Genomic DNA, 22,209 nt, shown 5'->3' on the forward strand with positions numbered 1-22,209 from the left:
TCCCGGCCGCAGATTCACCGATGGCATCCGGAGATTGCCAAAGAACACTGATGGGGGAGAGATCTGTATATAAACAATACAGATCGCTCCATTAGCATCAGCATGCTGCTTTGCAATACAAAACAGCATGCCTCCCTAGTAAAAAAACACAGCACACAGTAACACACACACAGCACACAGTTAACCCTTTGATCGCTCCAGATGTTAACCCCTTCCAGCCCAGTGTTATTAGTACAGTGTCAGTGCTTTTTATTAGCACTGATCTCTGTATTAGTGTCATTGGGATGTAAGTGGCAGTTAGTCAGTTCCCCCCCAGTGTCAGAATGCCTGCCGCAGTCCTGCTAGAAGTCGCTGATCGACTCCATTGCTAGTATAAAAAAAAAAAAAAAAAATTCCAGTATATACACACCACCATTTGTAAACGCTATAACTTTCACATAAACCAATTAATTTACACGTATTGGGATTTTTTTTACCAAAGATATGTAGCAGAATACAATTTGGCCTACATTTGTGGCAAAATTAGATTTTTTTACTTTTTTTTATAGCAAAAAGTCAAAAATATTGGGGTTTTTTTTTCAAAATTGTAGGTCTTTTCTGTTTATAGCGCAAAAAATTAAAAACCGCAGAGGCGAAGAAATACCACAGAAAGAAAGCTCCATTTGTGGGAAACAAAGGACATAAATTTCATTTGGGTGCAGCATTGCATGACCGTGCAATTGTCAGTTAAAGCAACACAGCACTGTATCGCAATAAATGGCCAGGTCAGGGAGGGGGGTAAATCCTCTGGAGGGCAAGTGGTTAAATTATCTATGGCCAAAGTTGTTGTACCTCCAGGTCAAAAACTGCAATGCATTTTTCTAAGATGGATCAAAGAAAGCGGAAAAAACATATCAGAAAATACAGCTCTGCACAGCTTCTACATGTCAGCATACACGGCGCAGCACACATACGGCTCAGTACACCGTCAATACATGTCAGTATACTCAGTGCAGCGCACACAGCTCAATACACCGTCCATACATATCAGTAAGTGCCTGAGAACTTGTGAATGCATAGGGAGCAATGCCTCAGACATGTAGTCCTGAGTAGGAGAAGGAAGTGAGTGATTCTAAAGGAAGAAGTGTTTTACCTTGCTATCAAGGCACTCTAGGCTATACTTTGCTGCTTGCTATAGGGGCACTCTAAAGGCAGGAGGAGCCAGAAGCGCTGGCAGGTAACCCCAGTAGAGGAATCAGGGCTGCTCTATGCAGAACAATTATACAGAACAGGTAAGTTGGTTTGAAAAAAAAAAAAAATCCAACTTTTACAAACACTTTAAGGGCTCTGAGCAGGGAAGATCAGCTTCTGAATGCAGGAAAGCTGGAGGCTGATAGACTGGAGGTAATACAAGGCATTACAATTACATTTAAGGCAAAAGTTAACTAGTATTGTGCATTATATTTATAATGATTAGATCCATGAAAAAAGTCTCAGCCTTTAGTACTACTTTCATACAGAAGATTTATATTTCTGACTCCCAAGTAAAATAGTAGTGATTATCTGCTGTTTTTGTACTATAAAAAGGACTAATTTTGTTTTGTTTTTTTAACCCCATCATGACAAATAATACAAAAAGCATGCTGCTGCTACTAAAGGTTTTATGCTGGCCATACATGTATCGATTTTTTTGAACGAGAATATTCATACAAAAATTCTTTGTACATTTGATGAACGAATTTCGTCCGAAAAGTACACTCGTCTTTAACATTCAATTTTAAAATGAATGTAATTTCTGAACAAAAATTACATACACGCTGCGAAAATATTTTCGATCAGGAAAGGTTTTCTATTCTGTTCCTTGGAATTTTCCCATCACTGTGGTCAAAAACGAACATCGGTTTGACCCCAATAACGATTAGAAAATCAAACATAAGTTACATTTTTTCTGTGTTTGGCCAGCCTAAGTGATAGCAGACGCAGGTAGCTTGTATCAAGCTACCTTCCTATGACAAAGGAGCCTGTCTTGCATAACATATTACAGTCCTGTCTGAAAATCTGCAAAACAACAATTTTGGGTCTTTAAAATTATTTTTTTTCCTTTAAATAAAAATTTTGATCTTTGAATCTGATGATTCAGCCTCTAATAGTATACACAGTACATCTCTTCTGTCTGTTATTCTCAGAGTGGATTAGATATTTTGTTTCCTAACCATATGACTGATTATTTATCTTTACCACTGCATATAGATATTCAAGAATAAATTTGTCTTTTTTTTTAAACTTTACATATTAACTAAATTATACAATCACACTTTGAGGTTTTTATCCAATTAATCGATCAAAACAATAAATTGGTCAACTAATCGATTATGAAAATAATCGTTAGTTGCAGCCCTTGCTATAAACATACTTTAAATGTGAAACAATTAACCACCTCCCATCCGGCCATTGTATATAAATGGCTGGACGGTGGCAGTGCAGGGTCGGGTGGCAGTTTATAAATGGCCTCCCCGCACCCTGCTTGTGCGTGCTCGCCGGGAGCGTGCAGCACCACGATCCGGTGCACGCTGTGGGACCACAGCGGAACACTGATCGTCAGACGGGACCTCTCTGCGAGGTCCTGATCATGTGGTCGCTGACTGGCCAATCAGTGATAACATGCAGAATAGTAAGCAAGATGTCACTTGTGACATAATTGCTTACTACGTGTGAAATCTGTGAATGATCACAGAGGTCACATGGTACAAGGCTATTCACAACACCTTGTACCATGTGACAAGCTGTGACCAATCACAGCTCACTCAGTAGTTCTCAATGGCTGCAAGAATGCAGCTAGAGAGAAAGAGGAATGATTGATTTTACAGCCTTTATGGGTGTAAAAGCAATCAGTGTAAAAAAAAAAAAAAAAATATCTTCATCACCCCCCACAAGTAGGGTGCCAGTATGTAAAAAAAAAACAAAATATTAAAAAAAAAAAAAAAAAAATGTAAAAAAAAAAAATGTTTAAAAGTTATAAATTTTGGTTATAAACTAATTTGAGTTATTTTTTTTTACTAAAAAGATAAAAAACGGAATAAATTTTGGCCAAGATTTATCATGAAATACTATTTGTTTGCAAAAATGTATAAGAAAACATTTTTCAGAATTTTGGGACTTTTTCATTTACATAGCAAAAAAAATAAAAATCCCAGTGGTGAATACCACCAAAATAAAGCTTTATCTGTCTCAAAAGAATGCTAAAAAATTCATATGGGTACAGTGTTGCATGACCACGCAACTGTCAAAGTGTGATAGCGCTGAAAGCTGAAAATTGGCCTGGACAGGAAGGGGGTAAAAGTGTCCGGACTGGAAGTAGTTAAGAAGCCAGTATAGAAAAGGAAGGGTTAAATGGAAGTGCGTAAAAAGTCAGATATGGCCAATTATGTCTTAAGTTGGTGATGAACAGGATGTCCGTTTTCCACCACTGCCCTGACTTGCATACTCATTGTTCATTACTGCTGGTTAAAAATTCTGCCTCAAAAGGAAGCAGCTATAGGACAATTCAGGAGCCATGGGCATTTAAAATGTAGAGAAGAAAAAAAATGCAAGCCAGCCCCATTACAAACATTCTATTTAAAATAAAAAGTTTAAAAAAATTGTTCATAATAAAAGCAGGCACGCAGCCAGGCTTGTGGGACATGTTTGTAATGCATTATATTTGCAGACATATCCCATGCTCATACGAAAACTCTAAACACACACAATGTGGTTCACATTCAGAATGACTTAAGGATACAGCACACACTTGGGTTCATAAATTACTAGGATTTACTACAGACTAATGATAGAAATGGCCATTCCTTAAACAGTCCAAATCACTTAAAAGCAGTTAGTTTCTGTACTTCTAAGTTAACAATCTGAGCCACTCTTGCTACCCACACACTTCTTCTAGACTTTATAAACAAGCCAGATGCCTATTTTCTGCATCAACTGCTTCCTGTGTAACCTGCCTGCTCCTTCACCAGTGATTAGGAAGAGTGACAATTCTCATAAATTGCCCAATAAGGTGACTGTAGATTCAGCAGAAAGATGCAAAGACTAAAATTTTGTCACTTGCTTGACAGTACAGTGTGGCAGGAGTGTGTAGATCACAAGGGTAGTTATACTGTGCAAATTGCAACAAAGCATATTCTAGCATTTTTCTAGTGTAAGGAAAAAAAGAAAAAAAAAAAATCAGGTTTTATGACAACATATCTTTTTTCCTGCAGTTTATATACAGCCTTGGATGAATTTGTTGGTATACATTCACAAATAAAGATTCCACAGTTTTCATAAAAATGTCTTGTTTATTCCATATTTAACTAAAAAAAAAATAAGACTTTGCTTTAGATTTTTCATTTAATAAAATATTTTAAATTCTAAAATAAATGAAAATGGCAAAGGTAAAACATGATGGGACTGAATCTAAAATTTTGTTACACGATTAACGAATAATTGCAAACAAGCAATGTCAGTTAGCTCTCAGCGATACCTTCCAACAAGTAGTTTGGCCCACTCTTTTTGAGTCAACTGCTCCAACTGTCTAAGCTGTAAAGGGTGTCGTCTCCGGACTGTATCTTTCATAGATGCGCAATACGATTCAAATCTGGGTTTATAGAAGGCCATATCAGAATAATCCAATGCTTTGTTCTTAACCATTCTTGGTTGCTTTTAGCTGTGTGTTTTGGGTCGATGGTGAAGCCATAACCTTCGGAAGGGACAGAACACCGAGTGGTACGTTTCCAGAATTTCCTGATAAATGTATAGATTTCATTGTGACCTGCACAGATTCAAGACACCTGTACCGTTTGCATCAGAACAGCACCAAAACATAGCCAAGGCTCCGTCATCTTTCACAGAAGAATCAGTTCCCCCCCCTCCCAACCTACCGAGAGACCTGAGCGATCAGCCGGTTGGTCACAGATGCAAACACAGGCCGGAATGGCTCTGATTGCCTCTATGATACAGGTAACCGGAAGCAATGAGCATTCATCACTTCCAGTTTTCCCGGAAGCAAACAACACCATTTTAAATGGTAAAGCATCTGATTACACTGATCTTGGTTTGATTAGATGCTTTTAAGAGCAGAGAGTTTTGGGATCTAATAGAACTCAGATCTGTCCATGAAGAGGACCTGTCATTGCCTATTGCTATCACAGGTGATATTTATATTCCCTGTGATAACAAAAACAGATTTAAAGCAATAGCGTAAAAAAAAAAAAAAAAAAAGCACTCTCATTCCCCCCCGTACGAGAATAGCGTGCAAAAGGCGAATGCATGTGTCGGTCACGCATGAGTGCAAGCAGCGATTGTCGCACACATGTGAGGTATCACCATCAGATTGAGGGCAGTAATTCTAGCATCAGGACTCCTGTCTAAATCTAAAGTGGTAACCTGTAAAAAGGCATTTAAAACATTGCCTACGGATAATGAAATTTACATCATTGTCACCATTGTGTGGGCATGCGCAATTTTAAGCATGACACTTTTGGGATCTATTTATTTGGCGTAACATCATCTTCTAAATTGTACCAAACAACTGTGCGTTATATTGTGTTTTTGTGCATTAAAATTTTAAAAAAATTGTATAAAAAAAAAAGTTAAAAAACCGCTGCACAAATACTGTGTGACATAAATAAAAATGCAGCACCCACCATATTACTCTCTAGGGCCTCTGCTGTAAACAATAGATACAACATTAGAAAGTTCTAAGTAATTTTCTAGCAAAGAAAAAAAAAAGATTTTTACATGTAATCAAAAAGTGTCAGAAAAGGCTTGGTCTTCAAGTGGATATTTGATATGTTTGTAGAAAAAGCAATAATTTCTCTCTTTACAAACTGCTTTATTCTACGACATATCAAATGCATAGAGGTATACAAGGGACATTTGCTTTTCAGGAGGAATGAAGCATTGTTTGAAATGAGCTGTAAAAAGATACCAACAAATTTGTCCACAGCTTTACAATAAGGCATCCACTATCACTCCATAAAATGTATAACAGAATGTAATTCACAGCAGGTACTTAGGGCTTGTGTACATAGCATTTTATTCATGTGAGAACAGCTTTTCTCCCCATTAAAGTCATTGAAATCAGAAAAGCAGATCAAGCAGCAAATAAGTAGAAGATAGGCATCCCAAACATATCTAATTTAACAGAATAAAGTATAAAATGACAAAAACCCCTTCTCTACATGTGACATTCTTAGAATCATTGTCCAATCATTAACATCAGGAATGTACCTGAAAGTGTATAATTTATGCTGTGAATGTCAATGTTTGGCTTATGTCTGCAATCTGTATGACAAAAGATAGAAACCCCTTAATAATATGCAAAGGCAAAAAATCTTGTTCTCAGTATTATGCAGTAGTCACTAAGATTTCTTCACACATGACACACATAAGCAACTATAATAAGCCAGTTCTTGACAGACTGTACATACCTGCTGTGACTTTATTTAGAAGAACAAGGGAATTCAGCACCTTGTTAAAGTTTTGTCCTTGATACAGGTCATTGGCTTCAAATGTCTGAAATACAAAATACATTGGTCATCTATTCAGCACCACGTCTTCAAAAATATTTACCGGTAGTTCCTTTTAGCAATTATTAAACAAGCTTGTCTCAAATTCAGGATAGAAATGTTTCATCTTAAAACATTATCAGACATCAACATTTTTAATAATCAAGAGTACTAGGAGCTTAAATGGCTGGGACCTTGGGTTGTCTGGATCAGAAATAAATCTGTACCTTTGAGAGTATCTTTTGATCTGTAAGACAATGTAAAACTGCACTTTGCAGACCTTGTACTACTACATTGTTTCTTAAGATACTGTATTGTCTTCCACAGCTTTATTCTTTTATTATGCTTACTCTTGAAACTAAACATATTATTATTAAAATAAAATAGTACTAGGAGCTAGCAATAAATGGATGAATCACTCAGTGAACATGCACTTTATATTTTAAACATAAAGAACTTTGCAACAATACCGACTATATATGAACACCTATATATCTAAAAAGAAAAAACAAACTGGTTATACTCTTAAAAAAAAAAAAAAAAAAAAGAAGAAGAGGTTTAAAAAAAAAAAAAAAACCTGTCCATGACTAACACCAACAGTTCATATTTTAATATATTCTGAAATTTTATTTAACACACTATTAGGATATTCTAGAAAAATTGCTATTTCATGCAGAAACCAACTAGATTTCAAGTCTGAACATTTATAGACTGGTAGATGGCAACACCACAGCTCTTTATAGGCTGAATTCACTACACTTATTTCACTACTGTAACATGAAGGCTGAAGAATACAAAGAATTATAAACCAGAGATATTGAAGAAAAAAAATCAAACACAAAAGCAACTAAACCTTCATGGTGGATTTTCGCTTAAGAGATGGTGTTCGTCAAATCCCATCCAGCAACAAAATGAATAACAGGATGTTCCAGCTTTTCTGTGTGCTTCCTGTATCATAGGCATGCAGGCAGAGACAGATTGCTGGGCACAATTTGATTGGTAGAAACAGCCTACCCTATCTGTAAGAAAAGCCCCTTAATACTGAATGGAAACTCAGCTAGAAAAGAAGATAGGGACATGAGCCTTTCCAATGTACACACTGCCTTCACTTCCCCCTAAAAAAAAAAAAAAGGACAGGAAATGTAGGTATAGAAAAACTGTTCGGTCTCGATCACGATTCCACAGCTACAAGAGTAACTGTTCACTCAATGCAAAGTATTACTAAAATTCATTCATAAAAAACAATGACCGGAACAGAGACTGGAGTAAGGACAAAAGGCATAAAAAGGAAGTGAACTGGAGGTCAGCGTCTGAATAGGACTGTAATCAAATGTAATTTACAACAACTAGCTCCATATCTAAAACAAGCAAATTAATGCATTCCTAGCACTCCAGTAAAAAGCTTGTAATCAGCATTTTTGTTGTTTTATAGATCATGTAACTTGTAGTTTTTATAGCCTGAAGTGCCCCTATCAAAAAGAGAACCCATTCATACAAAGACTTTTCCAAAATGCAGTGCACTGATTATTCCCAAAAGGGGAATTCCCACTTTTCCTCCTCCCCATATTTGGAATGTGTTATTTGAGGAGGTAGGGGTGTGCCCCCAATATTGACAGGTACCTGTTTACACTTCCATTCTGACCGCCAAGGGTCTATCTGAGCAGAAGTCCTCTCCCCACAGCCTCCTGGGAATGTCACAGGTGCTAGGAGACTGCATGACCATTTATGTGGCGCAGCGGGCAGCCAGCTGTGAAGCCACAAGGAGGTTGACCACAGTTAAGATGCCGGGACCCAAAGACTGGCAAAGAGCTGGGTTGGGTGAGGACAGCATTGGATCCCTTGACAGATAAGTGTTTTGTTTTTTTTTTAAGTCAGCAGCTACAGTGTTTGTAGCTGCTGACTTTTTAATATTTTGTTCACAGGGTCAAGAACTTCTTTAGGCTAGATTCTCACTGGCGATTCGAGCCAGTGTGAATAGTAGGGACGATGCTGCTCTCAGCATATAGTTGCAGCCACCGACCCCATTCACAATAATGACAGGTCGGCAGTGGCCTCAGCTATTCGCTGCTGTCCACACAGCCATCGATTAGCTGTGGTGATCGTTGCTAGAAACACTTTGTGTGCATCCATTAGCAATCACCACAGGTAATCACTGGCTGTGCATAGAGCGTTGAACAGGTGCGGCCACCAGCAACTTGTCATTGGGTAATCAGAAGATTCCTGTCACTACAATTAGCGCTGGCTCTAATTACCACTGTGAATGTAGCCTAAAAGTGATAGTAAAAACTCAGTTTTAAGCACTTTCAGCAGCCAATTTAATCGCTTATGGAGTATGCAGCTTCTTCATCTATTATTCCTAGCCTATGTTCTAGTTTAAGATGGTGAATGACTGCTGTCTCAGGTGTTCGGTTACAGGGTCGCACTTTCTCTTGCAGGCTCCTATAAAGCCACCCTTGCATGCAGGGACTAGAGTTTTGTCTCCCTACACTGTGTGCATCAATAGGCAGCAAAATATGGCGTCACGGGACAGAGCACTGCCAGAAGAAAAGAGGATCTCAGTTGAACAATGCTGGATCCAATGGGTGGGTGAGTATCTGAAATGTGCATAACACACCACCAGTAGAGATTTTTTTAAAAATGGCGGGGGTTGGGGGAGGGTGGAAATTCGCTTTAGTGCGTTACTAAACCCAGGACCCTGCATTCACTATATCTGATCAACCACAGTACACAGAACATGGAAATGCAATTATTTTAGTAAATATAAACTGCTAAATACCTTTTCTCATCAGCAGTATATAGCAGTCGTGTGACTTCTATCAGTGCCCAGTCAAGCAATGGTTAAAGTTTTCATTCTCCTCTGACTGGCTTATGAGGCTGCACGACTCCTGATCCTCTGTCTGGACAGTGCCGATTGGCACTGTGCCAATCACATGTACCCTCCCAAAAAAAAAAAAAAAAAAAAAATCTCTAGCAATACACAACAAACTGAGCATGTGCAGAGTACCTCCTAGGGCTCTGTACCATCATCAGATGGATAGGGGACAGCAAAAGAAGGGGAAGATCACAGAAGACAGGATCAAACAGCCTTTTTACACAATGCAGAGGATTAACCTCTTAGGTTCCACAGTGAGCATAACAAGCATGCTTTACTGCATATACAGACTGCTATTACTATTGTGGGTTTAGTGACACAAAGTGCTGATAGTCCCTGACATAAAATGTTTAACTGGTTTTATAAAATGTATGTAACATACCCTCTCTAGGCATGACAGCTGATCACGTTTTGAAAGGAAAAAAAAAAAGGATGCATCTCATAGGGAAAAAAAGTTCAATGAAAACTGACTAGAACACATGAGAGTAAATACTTTGTAATAATCTTAATATTGTGGTCTTTTTTTATTTGGAAAACGTGCACTGGTTCTTGTTACAAGCTATGTGTTACAAAGTAAACCAAACGTAACATGCATTATAGATGTATGATATTTTAAAATCAACTAGTGAATGAAACAAAATTAAAAAGATACACAAATTTTGTTCTGACTTCAAGATGACAAGCAGCACATAGTATGCCCTCATAGAACAAAATAGGCAAAGCGTACAAGTCTTTCATCCCTTCCACATATCACTCGGCATTTATGACTAATGTTTTTAATGCTCAATCCTTCCACAAAACAGCACTGCTGTCAGATCTGTGGCCTCATTCACATGGCTGCTTGGGGCCATATGACACAACCACCCATAAACAGGAGCAGCTGTACCCAGGTATATGCTGGTAATTGATGTAAACATGCAAATGCATTTCAGGCTTTTTTTTTTTTGTTTACATGGTATGAAACTATGCTTTGAACTTTGCTTGTATTTTTTGTTTGCTTTTTCTCTACTTGACAAGTTGTGTATGTGATAAATCTAAAAAATATACCACCCCAGACATGGACTGTCGCATACAGACCTAAAACCCTGGATGCAAGTGCAGGTGTACGCAAGTATCAGTGCATACCTGCGAACACCAACTGCTTCCTATGGAAAGCTATACCTGGCACTTTATGTTTGAAAGTTTGTCATCAACTGAAGCTGAATTAGTTGCTCTCGGCTTGTAACAAGGTTTATGAAATATCTTCAACATGCATACACAGGTACGGTAGTGTAAATGATAAAAATGATAGGTGACCAGTAGTTACCTAGTGGAACATAGCAACACTCAATATTGGCTTTGAGGTATAGTTTATACACTGGCTAATGTACAACCTTGGTCATGTGGCAAGAACTACTATGCTAAAATGAGAATAGAGATATTAGGATGGTTGCAATATTTTTAAATTTTTTAGGTACTGGCACAGATGTGATAAGAACATACAGTGAGAAACAGAAGTATTTGAACACCCTGCGATTTTGCAAGTTCTCCCACTTAGAAATCATGGAGGGGTCTGAAATTCACATTGTAGGTGCATTTCCACTCTGAGAGACAGAATTAAAAAAAAAAATTCAGGAAATCACATTGTATGATTTTTAAAGAATTTATTTGTCTTGCACTGCTGAACATAGGTATTTGAACACCTGAGAAACAGCAAGAATTCTGGCTCTCAAAGACCTGTTACTGTGCCTTTAAAAAATCCACTTCTACTCCACTCATTATTCTAACTTAGTAGCACCTGTCTGAGCTCTTTAAAGACACTTGTCCACCCCACAGTCAGTCAGATGCCAACTACTACCATGGGCAAGACCAAAGCTGTCAAAAGACACCAGAGACAAAATTGTGGACCTCCACAGGGCTGGAAAGGGCTACGGGGCAATTGCCAAGCAACTTGGTGAAAATAGATCAACTGTTGGAGCAATTGTTAGAAAATGGAAGAGGCTAAAGACGACTGTCAGTGTCCCTCGGACTGGGGCTCCATGCAAGATTTCACCTCGTGGGGTATCACTGATGATAAGAAAGGTGAGGAATCAGCCCAGAACTACAAGGGAGGAGCTGGTCAATGATACGAAGAGAGCTGGGACCACAGTCTCGAAGGTCACGGTCGGTAGAACACTACGCCGTCATGGTTTCAAATCATGCATTGCACGGAAGGTTCCCCTGCTCAAGTCATCACATGTCCAGACCCGTCTGAAGTTTGCCAATGACCATCTGGATGATCCAGAGGAGGCATGGGAGAAAGTCATGTGGTCAGATGAGACCAAAGTAGAACTGTTTGGTCTAAACGTCACTCATAGTGTTTGGAGGAAAAAGAAGGATGAGTTACATCCCAAGAACACCATCCCTACTGTGAAGCATGGGGATAGTAACATCATGCTTTGGGGGTGCTTTTCTGCGAAGGGGACCGGACAACTGCACTGTATTAAGGAGAGGATGAATGGGGCCATTCATTGTGAGATTTTGAGCAACAACCTCCTTCCCTCAGTCAGATAACTGAAGATGGGTCGTGGCTGGGTCTTCCAACATGACAACGACCCGAAGCACACAGCCAGGATAACCAAGGAGTGGCTCCATAAGAAGCATATCAAGGTTCTGGAGTGGCCTAGCCAGTCTCCAGACCTAAATCCAATAGAACATCTTTGGAGGGAGCTGAAACTCTGTGTTGCTCAGCGACAGCCCCGAAACCTGACAGATCTAGAGGAGATCTGTGTGGAGGAGTGGGCCAAAATCCCTGTTGCAGTGTGTGCAAACCTGGTCAAGAACTACAGGAAAAGTTTGACCTCTGTAATTGCAAACAAAGGCTTCAGTACCAAATATTGACACCGATTTTCTCAGGTGTTCAAATACTTATGTTCAGCAGCGCAAGACAAATAAATTCTTTAAAAATCATACAATGTGATTTTCTGAATTTTTTTTTTTAATTCTGTCTCAGAGTGGGAATGTACCTACAATGTGAATTTCAGACCCCTCCATGATTTCTAAGTGGGAGAACCTGCAAAATCGCAGGGTGTTCAAATACTTCTGTTCCTCACTGTAAATGCATTTGGTGATGTACATTTACACCATCAACATAAGAAGTACTGTTATACAGCGTTATGAAAGCCAACTCCCCAAACTGGATCTACTAAAAAGCTTTCATACAATATTCCCACAGCTTCAACAGGTTAGGCTTACAGTAGGCCAATACTGTGGGAATATAACTCACAAAGCTTAAGTAAACTTCTCTAAGCCGCTATTCAGCTATTGTTCAGACATTTGAAAGCATTTAGTGTAAAGAAACAGCTTTTTATGCGTTTATGTCCTGGAAGCTGTAATGAATACGAGACACTATTTTGTATGCAGAAAACACAGCAAAAACTTGGCTACTGCAGTTAACCTGTATATGAATCCAATAAACAAAAATGTAATTTAATGCAGCTTACCAGTTCTTAGATGTGGTGGCTTTATTAGTTTTCTCTTTTCAGGCTTTTTTTTTTGTTAATTTTTACCTGGTAATACTTGCCAGTGACATACTTCCTGCCTAGGGTCACAACGTTCACTCACTGTACTGTATCTATGGAGTAGCAGAGTTATCACCCTAGGACAAGACTTAGGGCCTTTTCACACTAATCATTTTTGATGCGCTTTTGTTCAGCTTAAAAGGGATTCTAAATGTCCATTTATTTATTTAATTTTTAAATAACAAACATGCTATACTTACCTGCTGTGTGCAGTGGTTTTGCACAGAGTAGCCTGGATCCTCCTCTTCTCAGGTCCCCCACAGCCTCTCCTGGCCCTTCTTTCTTGTTGGGTGCCCCCACAGCAAGCAGCTTGCTATGGGGGCACCCGCTGCTCCGTATGTCCATTCACACCCACAGCCACGGCTTGAGCCCACCCCCTCTCTCTCATTGGCTGACTGGCTGTGATCGACAGCAGTGGGAGCCATTGCTGTCTCAGCCAATGAGGAAGCAGAGACCCGGGACAGCCGAGGCTGTTCACACCGCTGGATCGTGATGAGGCTCAGGTAAGTATTGAGGGGGCTAGGGGCACTGCTGACACACTGAAGGTTTATTACCTTCATGCATAGAATGCATGAAGGTAAAAAGCTTGTTCCTTTACAACCACTTTAAGGGTCCTTTCATACTGAACAGTTTTTGATGCCCTTTTGATGTGCTTCTGATGCCTTCCCATCCATACAATGAAAAGTGCTTTTGAAAAACTGCTCCAAAGATGCAGCATGTAGGATTTTTCAAGGCACAGCACACCTGCAGTGTGAAGCGTTCCATAGGATTTAAAAGGGTACATTTGTCATTTATTTTTCTTCCTCTTTTTACACCCCAAACGTGCATCAAAATCTGATCAGTGTGAAAGGACCATAAAGAACACAATCCCCCATTTGAGGAATGAGGTGGTGTTCTACTGTCTAGAGTCAGCTGAGAAACATACAACCTAATAGCAGCACAGGCAGAGAGTACAGGAAGTTATCAACTCACAAGATTTCTGGCAGGATAAACAAGTATTCTTTTTTACTTGTCAATGAGATAAAACAAAAACTTCCAATAGTATACTTAACAGCTCAAAAAGAGAAAATAAGTTGTACATGGTTTGTGTTTAAATACACTTTAAGACAAAATATTTGGCAAAGATGGTAAGGAAAAATAAATCAGTAAATGATATAGAGAACATTAGCGATAAAACAGGAGAAATAGTATATTCAACTAAAATAATTGCTAGTGTATTCCAAAAATATTATAGTTCCCTATATGCGGTTACTTCAAAGAATTCAAGAGAACTGGAGGATAGAAATAAAAATATCCAGACATATTTAGAAATAGCTACACTACCTAGATTAAAAGAAGAAAGATTGGCAATGTTAGAAAGAGCAATAACACAAGAGGTGCTAGAAGCTCTTATGAGTACACAAGCAGGGAAAAGCCCACGGCCAGATGGATACACTGTAAGATATTACAGGAAGTTTAAAGAAAAATGAATCCCGAAAATGTGTGTGTATACAAATGCGTTGGGAGAGGGAATGCAAATAAAGAAAGTCATTGCTGGCACATATAACAATCATTCACAAAAAGGGTAAAGATTTTTCTCAATGTGCCAGCTATAGACGAATAGCATTATTGAACATATACAAAACTATATGCAAAAGTTATTGCTAATAGGATGAAAGATTTAATGCCAGAATGGATTCATAAAGATCAAGTGGGGTTTATGTCAGGAAGAGAAGGAAGAGAGAATGGCCTGAGATCATTGTTACTGCTACAAAAAAGTAAGAAGAGGAAATCCCCAGTCTTATTTCTGTCAATAGACGCTGAAAAAGCATTTGACAGGGTAGATTGGGGATTTATGATGAGTACTCTAGAAGTGATAAGACTTGGACCAAAAATGATTAAGTGGATAAAATCCTTATGTAGTTACCCTTCTGCAGCGGTGAAACTTAATGGATCATTGTCAGATCCTTTCGATATGCACAATGGAACAAGACAAGGATGCCCACTCTCACCGCTTTTATTCATACTATCCTAAGAGCCGTGGGCAGCACAGTGGCTAAATGGTTAGCACTTCTGCCTGGCAATACTAGGGTCGTTGGTTCGAATCCCAGCCACAGCACCTCCTGCCTAGAGTTTGCATGTTCTCCCTGTGCCTGCGTGGGTTTCCTCCGGGTACTCCGGTTTCCTCCCTCACTCCAAAGACATGCTGGTAGGTTAATTGGATCCTGTCTAAATTGGCCCTTGTATATGTGAGTTAGGGACCTTAGATTGTACGCCCCTTGAGGGTTAGGGACTGATGTGAATGTACAATATATATGTAAAGCGCTGCGTAAATTGATGGCGCTATATAAGTACCTGAAATAAATATTAAATAATAGATCCCTTGTTAGCACCGATATGGCAGAGTGTACATATAAAGGGTTTTCAAATTGGAGAAGTAGAACATAAAGTGGCAGCAGATGCAGATGATACGTTGTTTTATGTAGTAAACCCTAGAGTAACACTACCAAACCTGAGAATATTAAAACATTATGGAGAATTATCAAACTTTAAAATTAATCTCTCAAAATTAATATATCAAAAGCAGAAAGACAGACTGTAGAAGAAAGGTTCCCATTTACTTGGAGGGATAAAGAACTTAACTATTTAGGAGTAAAGTTGACTCCATCACTTAGGAATATATATCTGACAAATTATATACTACTATTAAGTATGAGCTGAGTTGAATCTCAAAAAGATCACTTTCCTGGATAGGATAAATAAATATGGTGAAGATGGTGATAGTACTAAAATTCTGTATAAATTTCAAATGTTACCAATATACTGGCCACAAACGTATTTCAGGGTCTTAGCAGGAATGATGAGATATATATGGGTAAATAAAAAACCAAGGATGAAATATGAGGCATTATGTAAAGATAACATAAATAGGGGTTTAAATGTGCCGGATTTTAAAAGACATTTTGCAGTATTATTATCACAAATAATGGATTGGGTATATAATGTAGGGGAAAAAAGTTTGGCAGGGATTGAACAAACACTAAATGACGCACAATTAGATAAAATTATTTGGGTTCCACAACAATATCGGATGTTTTCGGTAAACACTAGCACTTTAACAAGAAATGTATTTACGGTATGATATTTAATTCATAAACAAAATGGATGGGGGTTTAATTCACCATTAATATCACTGGAAGGAACAAATTTTTTTCCGCCGGGTAAAACTATTTTAGCAAAAACTTGGATTGAAGATAGGAATGCACGATTAAAAGGATATTATGAATAATGGGGAAATAGGCACTTAACAAGAGTTGAAACAAAAAAAGGACACGTTTTATGTACTTGATGACAATATCATCAATTAAGGCACTTTGTTACATCTCTCCCACAACCAATGAGAGGGGTTAAAAATATGTATCCATTTGAGCAATTGTTAAACTCAGATGGAATATATATATATATATATTATATCTGAACCGGTTATACCAGCATTTATGGGAAAATTAGCTGGGCATGTAAATGAGCGAACAGAGAAGGAAATTATTTAGAAATGCACATGTTGCAGTTGATATGAATACTGTGGAGATGAACTATAAATTGCTGGTAAGATGGTATATTACACCTAGTAGAGCTCATAAGCAGCACCCGGAGAATTCTATGTATTGTTGGAGGGGATGTGGGATGGAGGGCACAATAAACACACGTATGGTGGGAATGCCCCAAAATCTGGCAGGAGATAATACAACAAATAGTCGAGATTTCGAGGGAAAGTATAGTAAAAGACCCATGGGTGTGTCTACTTCTTAATACTGATCTAACAACGAAAGAATATAAGAACATGATGATACCCCATTGAATTAATGCAGCAAAAGGGTTGATCCCTACATTTTGGAAGGCCCAAGAGACCCCTAAAATAAAAGACTGGATAAAAAGAGTAGAACTTATATACAGGAATGAAGAACTATATTTTAATGGAGAAGATAAAATGGATAAATTCAGAAAAATCTTGGAAAAGTGTGGAGAGTTTAAAACCACACAGATTTGTAGAATTGATGGAGCAGAAGAAAAAAGAGAAATATAGGAATGAGGAGAAAAAAGTTGATATAATGATAAGAATATATATTGGAGTTAGAGGAAGATAGTAAAGGTGAGGGAAAACTACTAGAAAAAAAAAAAGGCAGTGAAATTTGGGGGTAAGGGTATTGGGGGGGGGGGCTAGTGCAAATTTTAATAAATGTTTGATTATTAGGTATTAATGTATTTGTTATATTGGCATTGTACTCAAAAAAAAAAAAAAAAACACATACACTTTAAGGACTTCCTCTGTCAGTACATTTACTGTACAATACATACAACTTCCATTAATTACATTTTTTCTTTCTTAATTTTAATTGACAAAGCAAGGGCTTAGGGACTCTATCAAGTCTCTCAGTGCATCATATCAATGCGAAACATACAGCCACATTACCCCCTCCCTCTGATCTGCATATAGTACCTTGCTGAGATTTTAATTTTGACCAGGCATGTCAACTCAGAGGACTAAGCATTTAAGGGGACATATGGGGGGAATTTAGTAAAACGTGCAAATCTGGTGCAGCTGCGCATAGAAACCAATCAGCTGCCAGGTTTTAGGTTTTATTGTCAAAGCTAAGGCTGAGTAAGGCTAGATTCACATTAGGGCATTGTGACGCCAAAATATCTGATGACAAGTTCTGTTTGGGTTATCGGTTCCAGTGTGGGTAAGGGCTTGGGAATAAGTGTGTTGTTGGAAAACATAAATCAAATGTAAATGAGCAGATTCGCTTTTACCTCTAATACAGTGAAAATGACAGCTCGGAGGCTGTGTTACTCTGGATACAGCATGTCCTACTGATGCATTTGTGTTAAAGGCAAAGCAGGCGAGATACAGCCATTTGCTGTGATTATATTGCAATGCATGCGTTTGGGCACTGCTACTTTTTTGTTGTAAATAAACCATTAAAGCCCCTTTCACACAGGTGTTCCGTATGTCCGTTTTTTCACCTGTCCGTTTAAATGAAAAACGGACACCCATGTATGTCTATGGACTAGCGGATATAAACGAATGATCATCATTACATCCATTAATGTCCTTATCCATTAACATCCTAAAACGGATGTAAACGGACAAAAACTGGCAAAAAAACGAATTTACACAAACAAAAATCGGATGAAAAAACAGACGTGAACTGCTGAAAAACTGATGTGAACAGATCCATTTTTGCTTGGAAAAAAATGTGACTGAACTGCTGAGAAAAAAAAAAAAAAAACGCCTGTGTGAAAGGTGCCTTACTGGAGTATCCAACCAAAAAAAACAGTGCAAAACCTCAGTTAGACAAGGTTAAAAGTATTCTTTATCCATGGGCTTCTGAGTTTAACAGAGAAATACATATGCCTGGACATTTTCTCTTCACCAAGTGCCTCAACCTCTATCTCCACATCAGCTGGACTACAGGGATATCTAGCAACAACGAAATGATGAAAGTTCATCCAGGTTCATTCTGTTTATACTACTGCATTCATTGTTACAACCTAAACTACAGGAAGCGAACCCAGAAACAAGTCCCTGGATTAGGAGACATGTGTGAATCCCATCAGAAGGGGAGACTGTTAGGATGAAGCTGACGCATTTTGAAGGGGAGGTCCCTTCATCAGAGCTTCATCATTTAGCTCTGATGAAGAAGGGACCCCCCCCCCCTTCAAAACGCGTCAGCATCATCCTGAGAGTCTTCCCTCCTGATGGGTTTCGCACATGTCTCCTAATCCAGGGACTTGTTTCTGGGATTTTATATGATTGTTGCATGGCTACTCTTGTGAGTATATTTCCCATATCAATAAATCTACGGATTGCTTACTGAGGTAATGCGCAAGGTTGGTGCGCTCTGTTTTTTATTCTTTACTACAGTTAATGCATGGGCACCCCTGGGCTCTGCCCAGGGGTCCCAGGTGCATGGGGGCCCCATGATAATCTTGCATTACATCATATTTGCCAACTGTCACAGATTTACTGGGACAGTCACACTTTTTACTAAGCTGTCCCAGGATGGCCTGGGCAGAAACCAAGAACCCTTCTCATCCCAGTATTGTGCCCTTCTAACTCCCCCCTGTATTGTGCCTTTTTGCCACCACCCTCCAGCCCTGTGCCCTTTATGTAGATTAGTCTTTGATTTATGTTTTTTTTTATTGATTCAAACAAAGTTTATTGAAATTACTAATAAAAAGGTAGGTCCATATATATTTGGACACAGGCACAATTTTAGTTTTTTTCAGGTATTGACCAAAATATATTCAAGCTATAGTTATATAATGGGTATGGACTGAAAGTGCACACTCTCAGGTTTAATTTGAGAGTATGTACAGTACATCCAAATTGGGGGAAGGGTTTAGGAATTACAGCTCTTAATAAAGTAGCCATCCCCCCTTTTTCAAGGGACCAAAAATAATTGGACAGTTGAATCAAAAGCTGTTTCATAGCCAGGTGTAGGCTACTCCATTATTTCTTCATCAATTAAGCAGATAAAAGGTCTGGAGTTGATTCTAAGTTGGGGTATTTACATTTGGAATATGTTGCTGTGAACCTACATCATGCATTCAAAGGAGCTGTCCATGCAAGTGAAATAGGCCATTGTAAGGCTTCAAAAATGAAACAAATAAATCAGAGAGATAGCAGCAACATTAGGAGTGGCCAAATCAACAGTTTAGTACATTCTGAGGAAAGAAGAATGCACTGGTGAGCTCAGAAAAATAAAAAGGCATGGGCATCCATGGAAGACAACAGTGGTGGATGATCGCAGGATCCTCTCTATGGTAAAGAAAAACCCATTCACAACATCCAGAAAAGTGAAGGACACTCTCCAGGAGGTGGGCGTATCATTGTCAAAGTCTACAATCAAGAGAAGACTTCACAAAAGCAAATACAGAGGGTTCACCACAAGGTGCAAACCATTCATAAGCCTCAAGAACAGAAAAGCCAGATTAGACTTTGCCAAAAAACATCTAAAAAGCCAGACCAGTTCTGCTAAAGAATTCTTTGGATGGATGAAACTAAGATTAATCTATACCAGAATGATGGGAAGAAAAACGAGCGGGGAAGGCTTGGAACAGCTCCTGATCCAAAGCACACAACGTCATCTGTAAAACACGGTGGAGGCAGTGTGGAAGCCATGCATGCCCATGCCATCAGTGTCACTGAGTCATTGGTGATGTGACAGAAGCAGCCAGATGAATTCTGCAGTGTTTATAGATATACTGTTGGCCAAATGCAGCAAAGTTGATTGGACGGAACCTCACAGTACAGATGGACAATGATCCAAAGCACGCTGCAAAAACAACCCAGGAGATTTTGAAAGAAAAGAAGTGGAATATTCTGCAATGGCCGAGTCAATCACCTGGTCTCAACACAATTAAGCATGCATTTCACTTGCTGAAGGCAAAACTAAAAAGGCAGAAAGACCCACAAAGAGCAACTGAAGACAGCTGCAGTTAGAGCCTGGCAAAGCATCAGAAAGGAGTCTTTGATAATGTCCATGGGTTCAGTAAAGGATTCTCAAAATATTAAAAATTAACATTTTATTTATGATTATATTCAATTGTCCAATTACTTTTGATCCCTTGAAAAAGGGGGATGGCTACTCTTAAGAGCTTTAATTCCTAAACCCTTCCTACAATTTGGATGTACATACCCTCAAATTAAACCTGGGAGTGTGCACTTTCAGCCCATATCCATTATAGAACTATAGCTTGAATATGTTTTGGTAATTACTTGAAAAAAATGAAAATTGTGCCTGTGTCCAAATATATATGGACCCAAGTGTATATGATTAATGCTATCAACTATTTATACTAACATTCTGATAGTAGGTGCCTAAATTGCGGCAGGCTGGTAGGGGCCCTATTGCATTACTCTGCCTGGGGGCCCATGATGCTATCAAGACAGCCCTGACAAAAGTAAAATTAAACATTATTACAGTAAAAGGTGGCCGTAGAGGGATTGAAATTCAGCCAGCTCAGCAGGGACCAGCTAAATTACGATCTGTGTGTGGTTGCCCCCTTTGACTTTTGACAACCAGTGGCTGCAGTGTATTCTGACAGTGAAAAGTCACACTGTCAGATTACAAAGACCCAGCAAGGGGAGGGATTCCTGCATCCACTATGTTTGCGTGGATGGCAAAAACCATCTACGGTCAGCTTTAACCAGCCATTAGAAAAATATGGGGGTTGCCATTTCTGCCAACTTTCTGATTATACAAGCTGCCCACTATCTCTGACTTCAATACTTTTTATCACCAATTTAGAACAAGCTTGCAACACGTGAAGTCAAAACTGATTTGCATTTATGGTCCATGACCCAAAGTACTGAAACTAGAAGATAACCATGGCAGTCACGGAACTTACAATTACAGGAGCACAGTCATTAGATCACCTATTATCAGTAAATAAAGATATTCACCTTTTTTTCCCCCCCCCCTTTTTCTTTTTTGGTGCATTCCTATTTTCCAACTCACATAAGAAGTATATCATCATCTGCTAAAAAACAGCAGTACACCTTTACAATAGCCTGCTTTTCTGTTCTAAAAGGCTTACATCTGAACAGGCGAGTATCAAAAGGGTTAACACGCTTTCTGCATACATTTTTTTTTATTATTAATCTTTGGGCGAACCTGATGCCAGAGGAAAAAAGTGTGTTCCAAAACAGTGAAGCAAACTGAAATGCAAATGCAGCTGTGGCTCCCACAGAAATGTTGGTTATCACCCTAAAGTTGGCAGTCAGCCAAGACTCTCTGCCTCACCTTCTTCACTCCTAAAGAAGTTGAATATGTTCATTTAGCTATTAAAAAGGTAGGCTAATCCCAATGTTAAAAGACGGTATTTATCTTCCCAAAGACTTGTAAAAACAAAACAAAAAAAAAAGTTATAAGCAATGTAATTAGTACTACTACCAACCACATGCAAGCCCCACTGTTCTAGTAATTTGAAATTAGACTCCTACCCCCACCCCGCTGCTGCCGCCACCACCACTTCTGTACGTTTAGTTATAGATAATCTGACTTCAGTGTTTAAGGAAATCTATAGTCACAACATACACTGTCATCTAGAACATCAGCATTGTAATAGCACTACAAAAGATAGGCAGTTTTAATAGAAGCTTACTTGGAAAATCTCTTTTCATGATCTAATTGCTGCCTGTCTGCTGGCCATCTCTTTCCACAAATTTCTGGATTCCCTGTATGGACTACATATCTCATGGTACCTTGTTGCCTGCAAGCTGTAATTCCTGTAC

The 22,209-nt window shown here is 38.7% G+C and overlaps 1 protein-coding gene across 6 annotated transcripts in view; it reads right to left on the reverse strand.

The window, feature by feature from the left end:
* The window catches only part of ARHGEF7 (Rho guanine nucleotide exchange factor 7), a 223,673-nt gene that overhangs the window by 157,577 nt on the left and 43,887 nt on the right, over positions 1-22,209 (reverse strand). For all 6 annotated transcript variants that reach the window (XM_089693578.1, XM_089693575.1, XM_089693577.1 and 3 more), the window contains exon 3: positions 6,441-6,525. In XM_089693578.1, the coding sequence (XP_089549704.1) occupies positions 6,441-6,525 (85 nt within the window). The remainder of the gene's footprint in view (positions 1-6,440; positions 6,526-22,209) is intronic.

The sequence above is a fragment of the Staurois parvus genome, unplaced genomic scaffold (genome assembly GCF_062004578.1).
Source record: "Staurois parvus isolate SC_StPar_1 unplaced genomic scaffold, SC_StPar_1.0 ptg000634l, whole genome shotgun sequence".
In the NCBI taxonomy this organism is placed as follows: Eukaryota; Metazoa; Chordata; class Amphibia; order Anura; family Ranidae; genus Staurois; species Staurois parvus.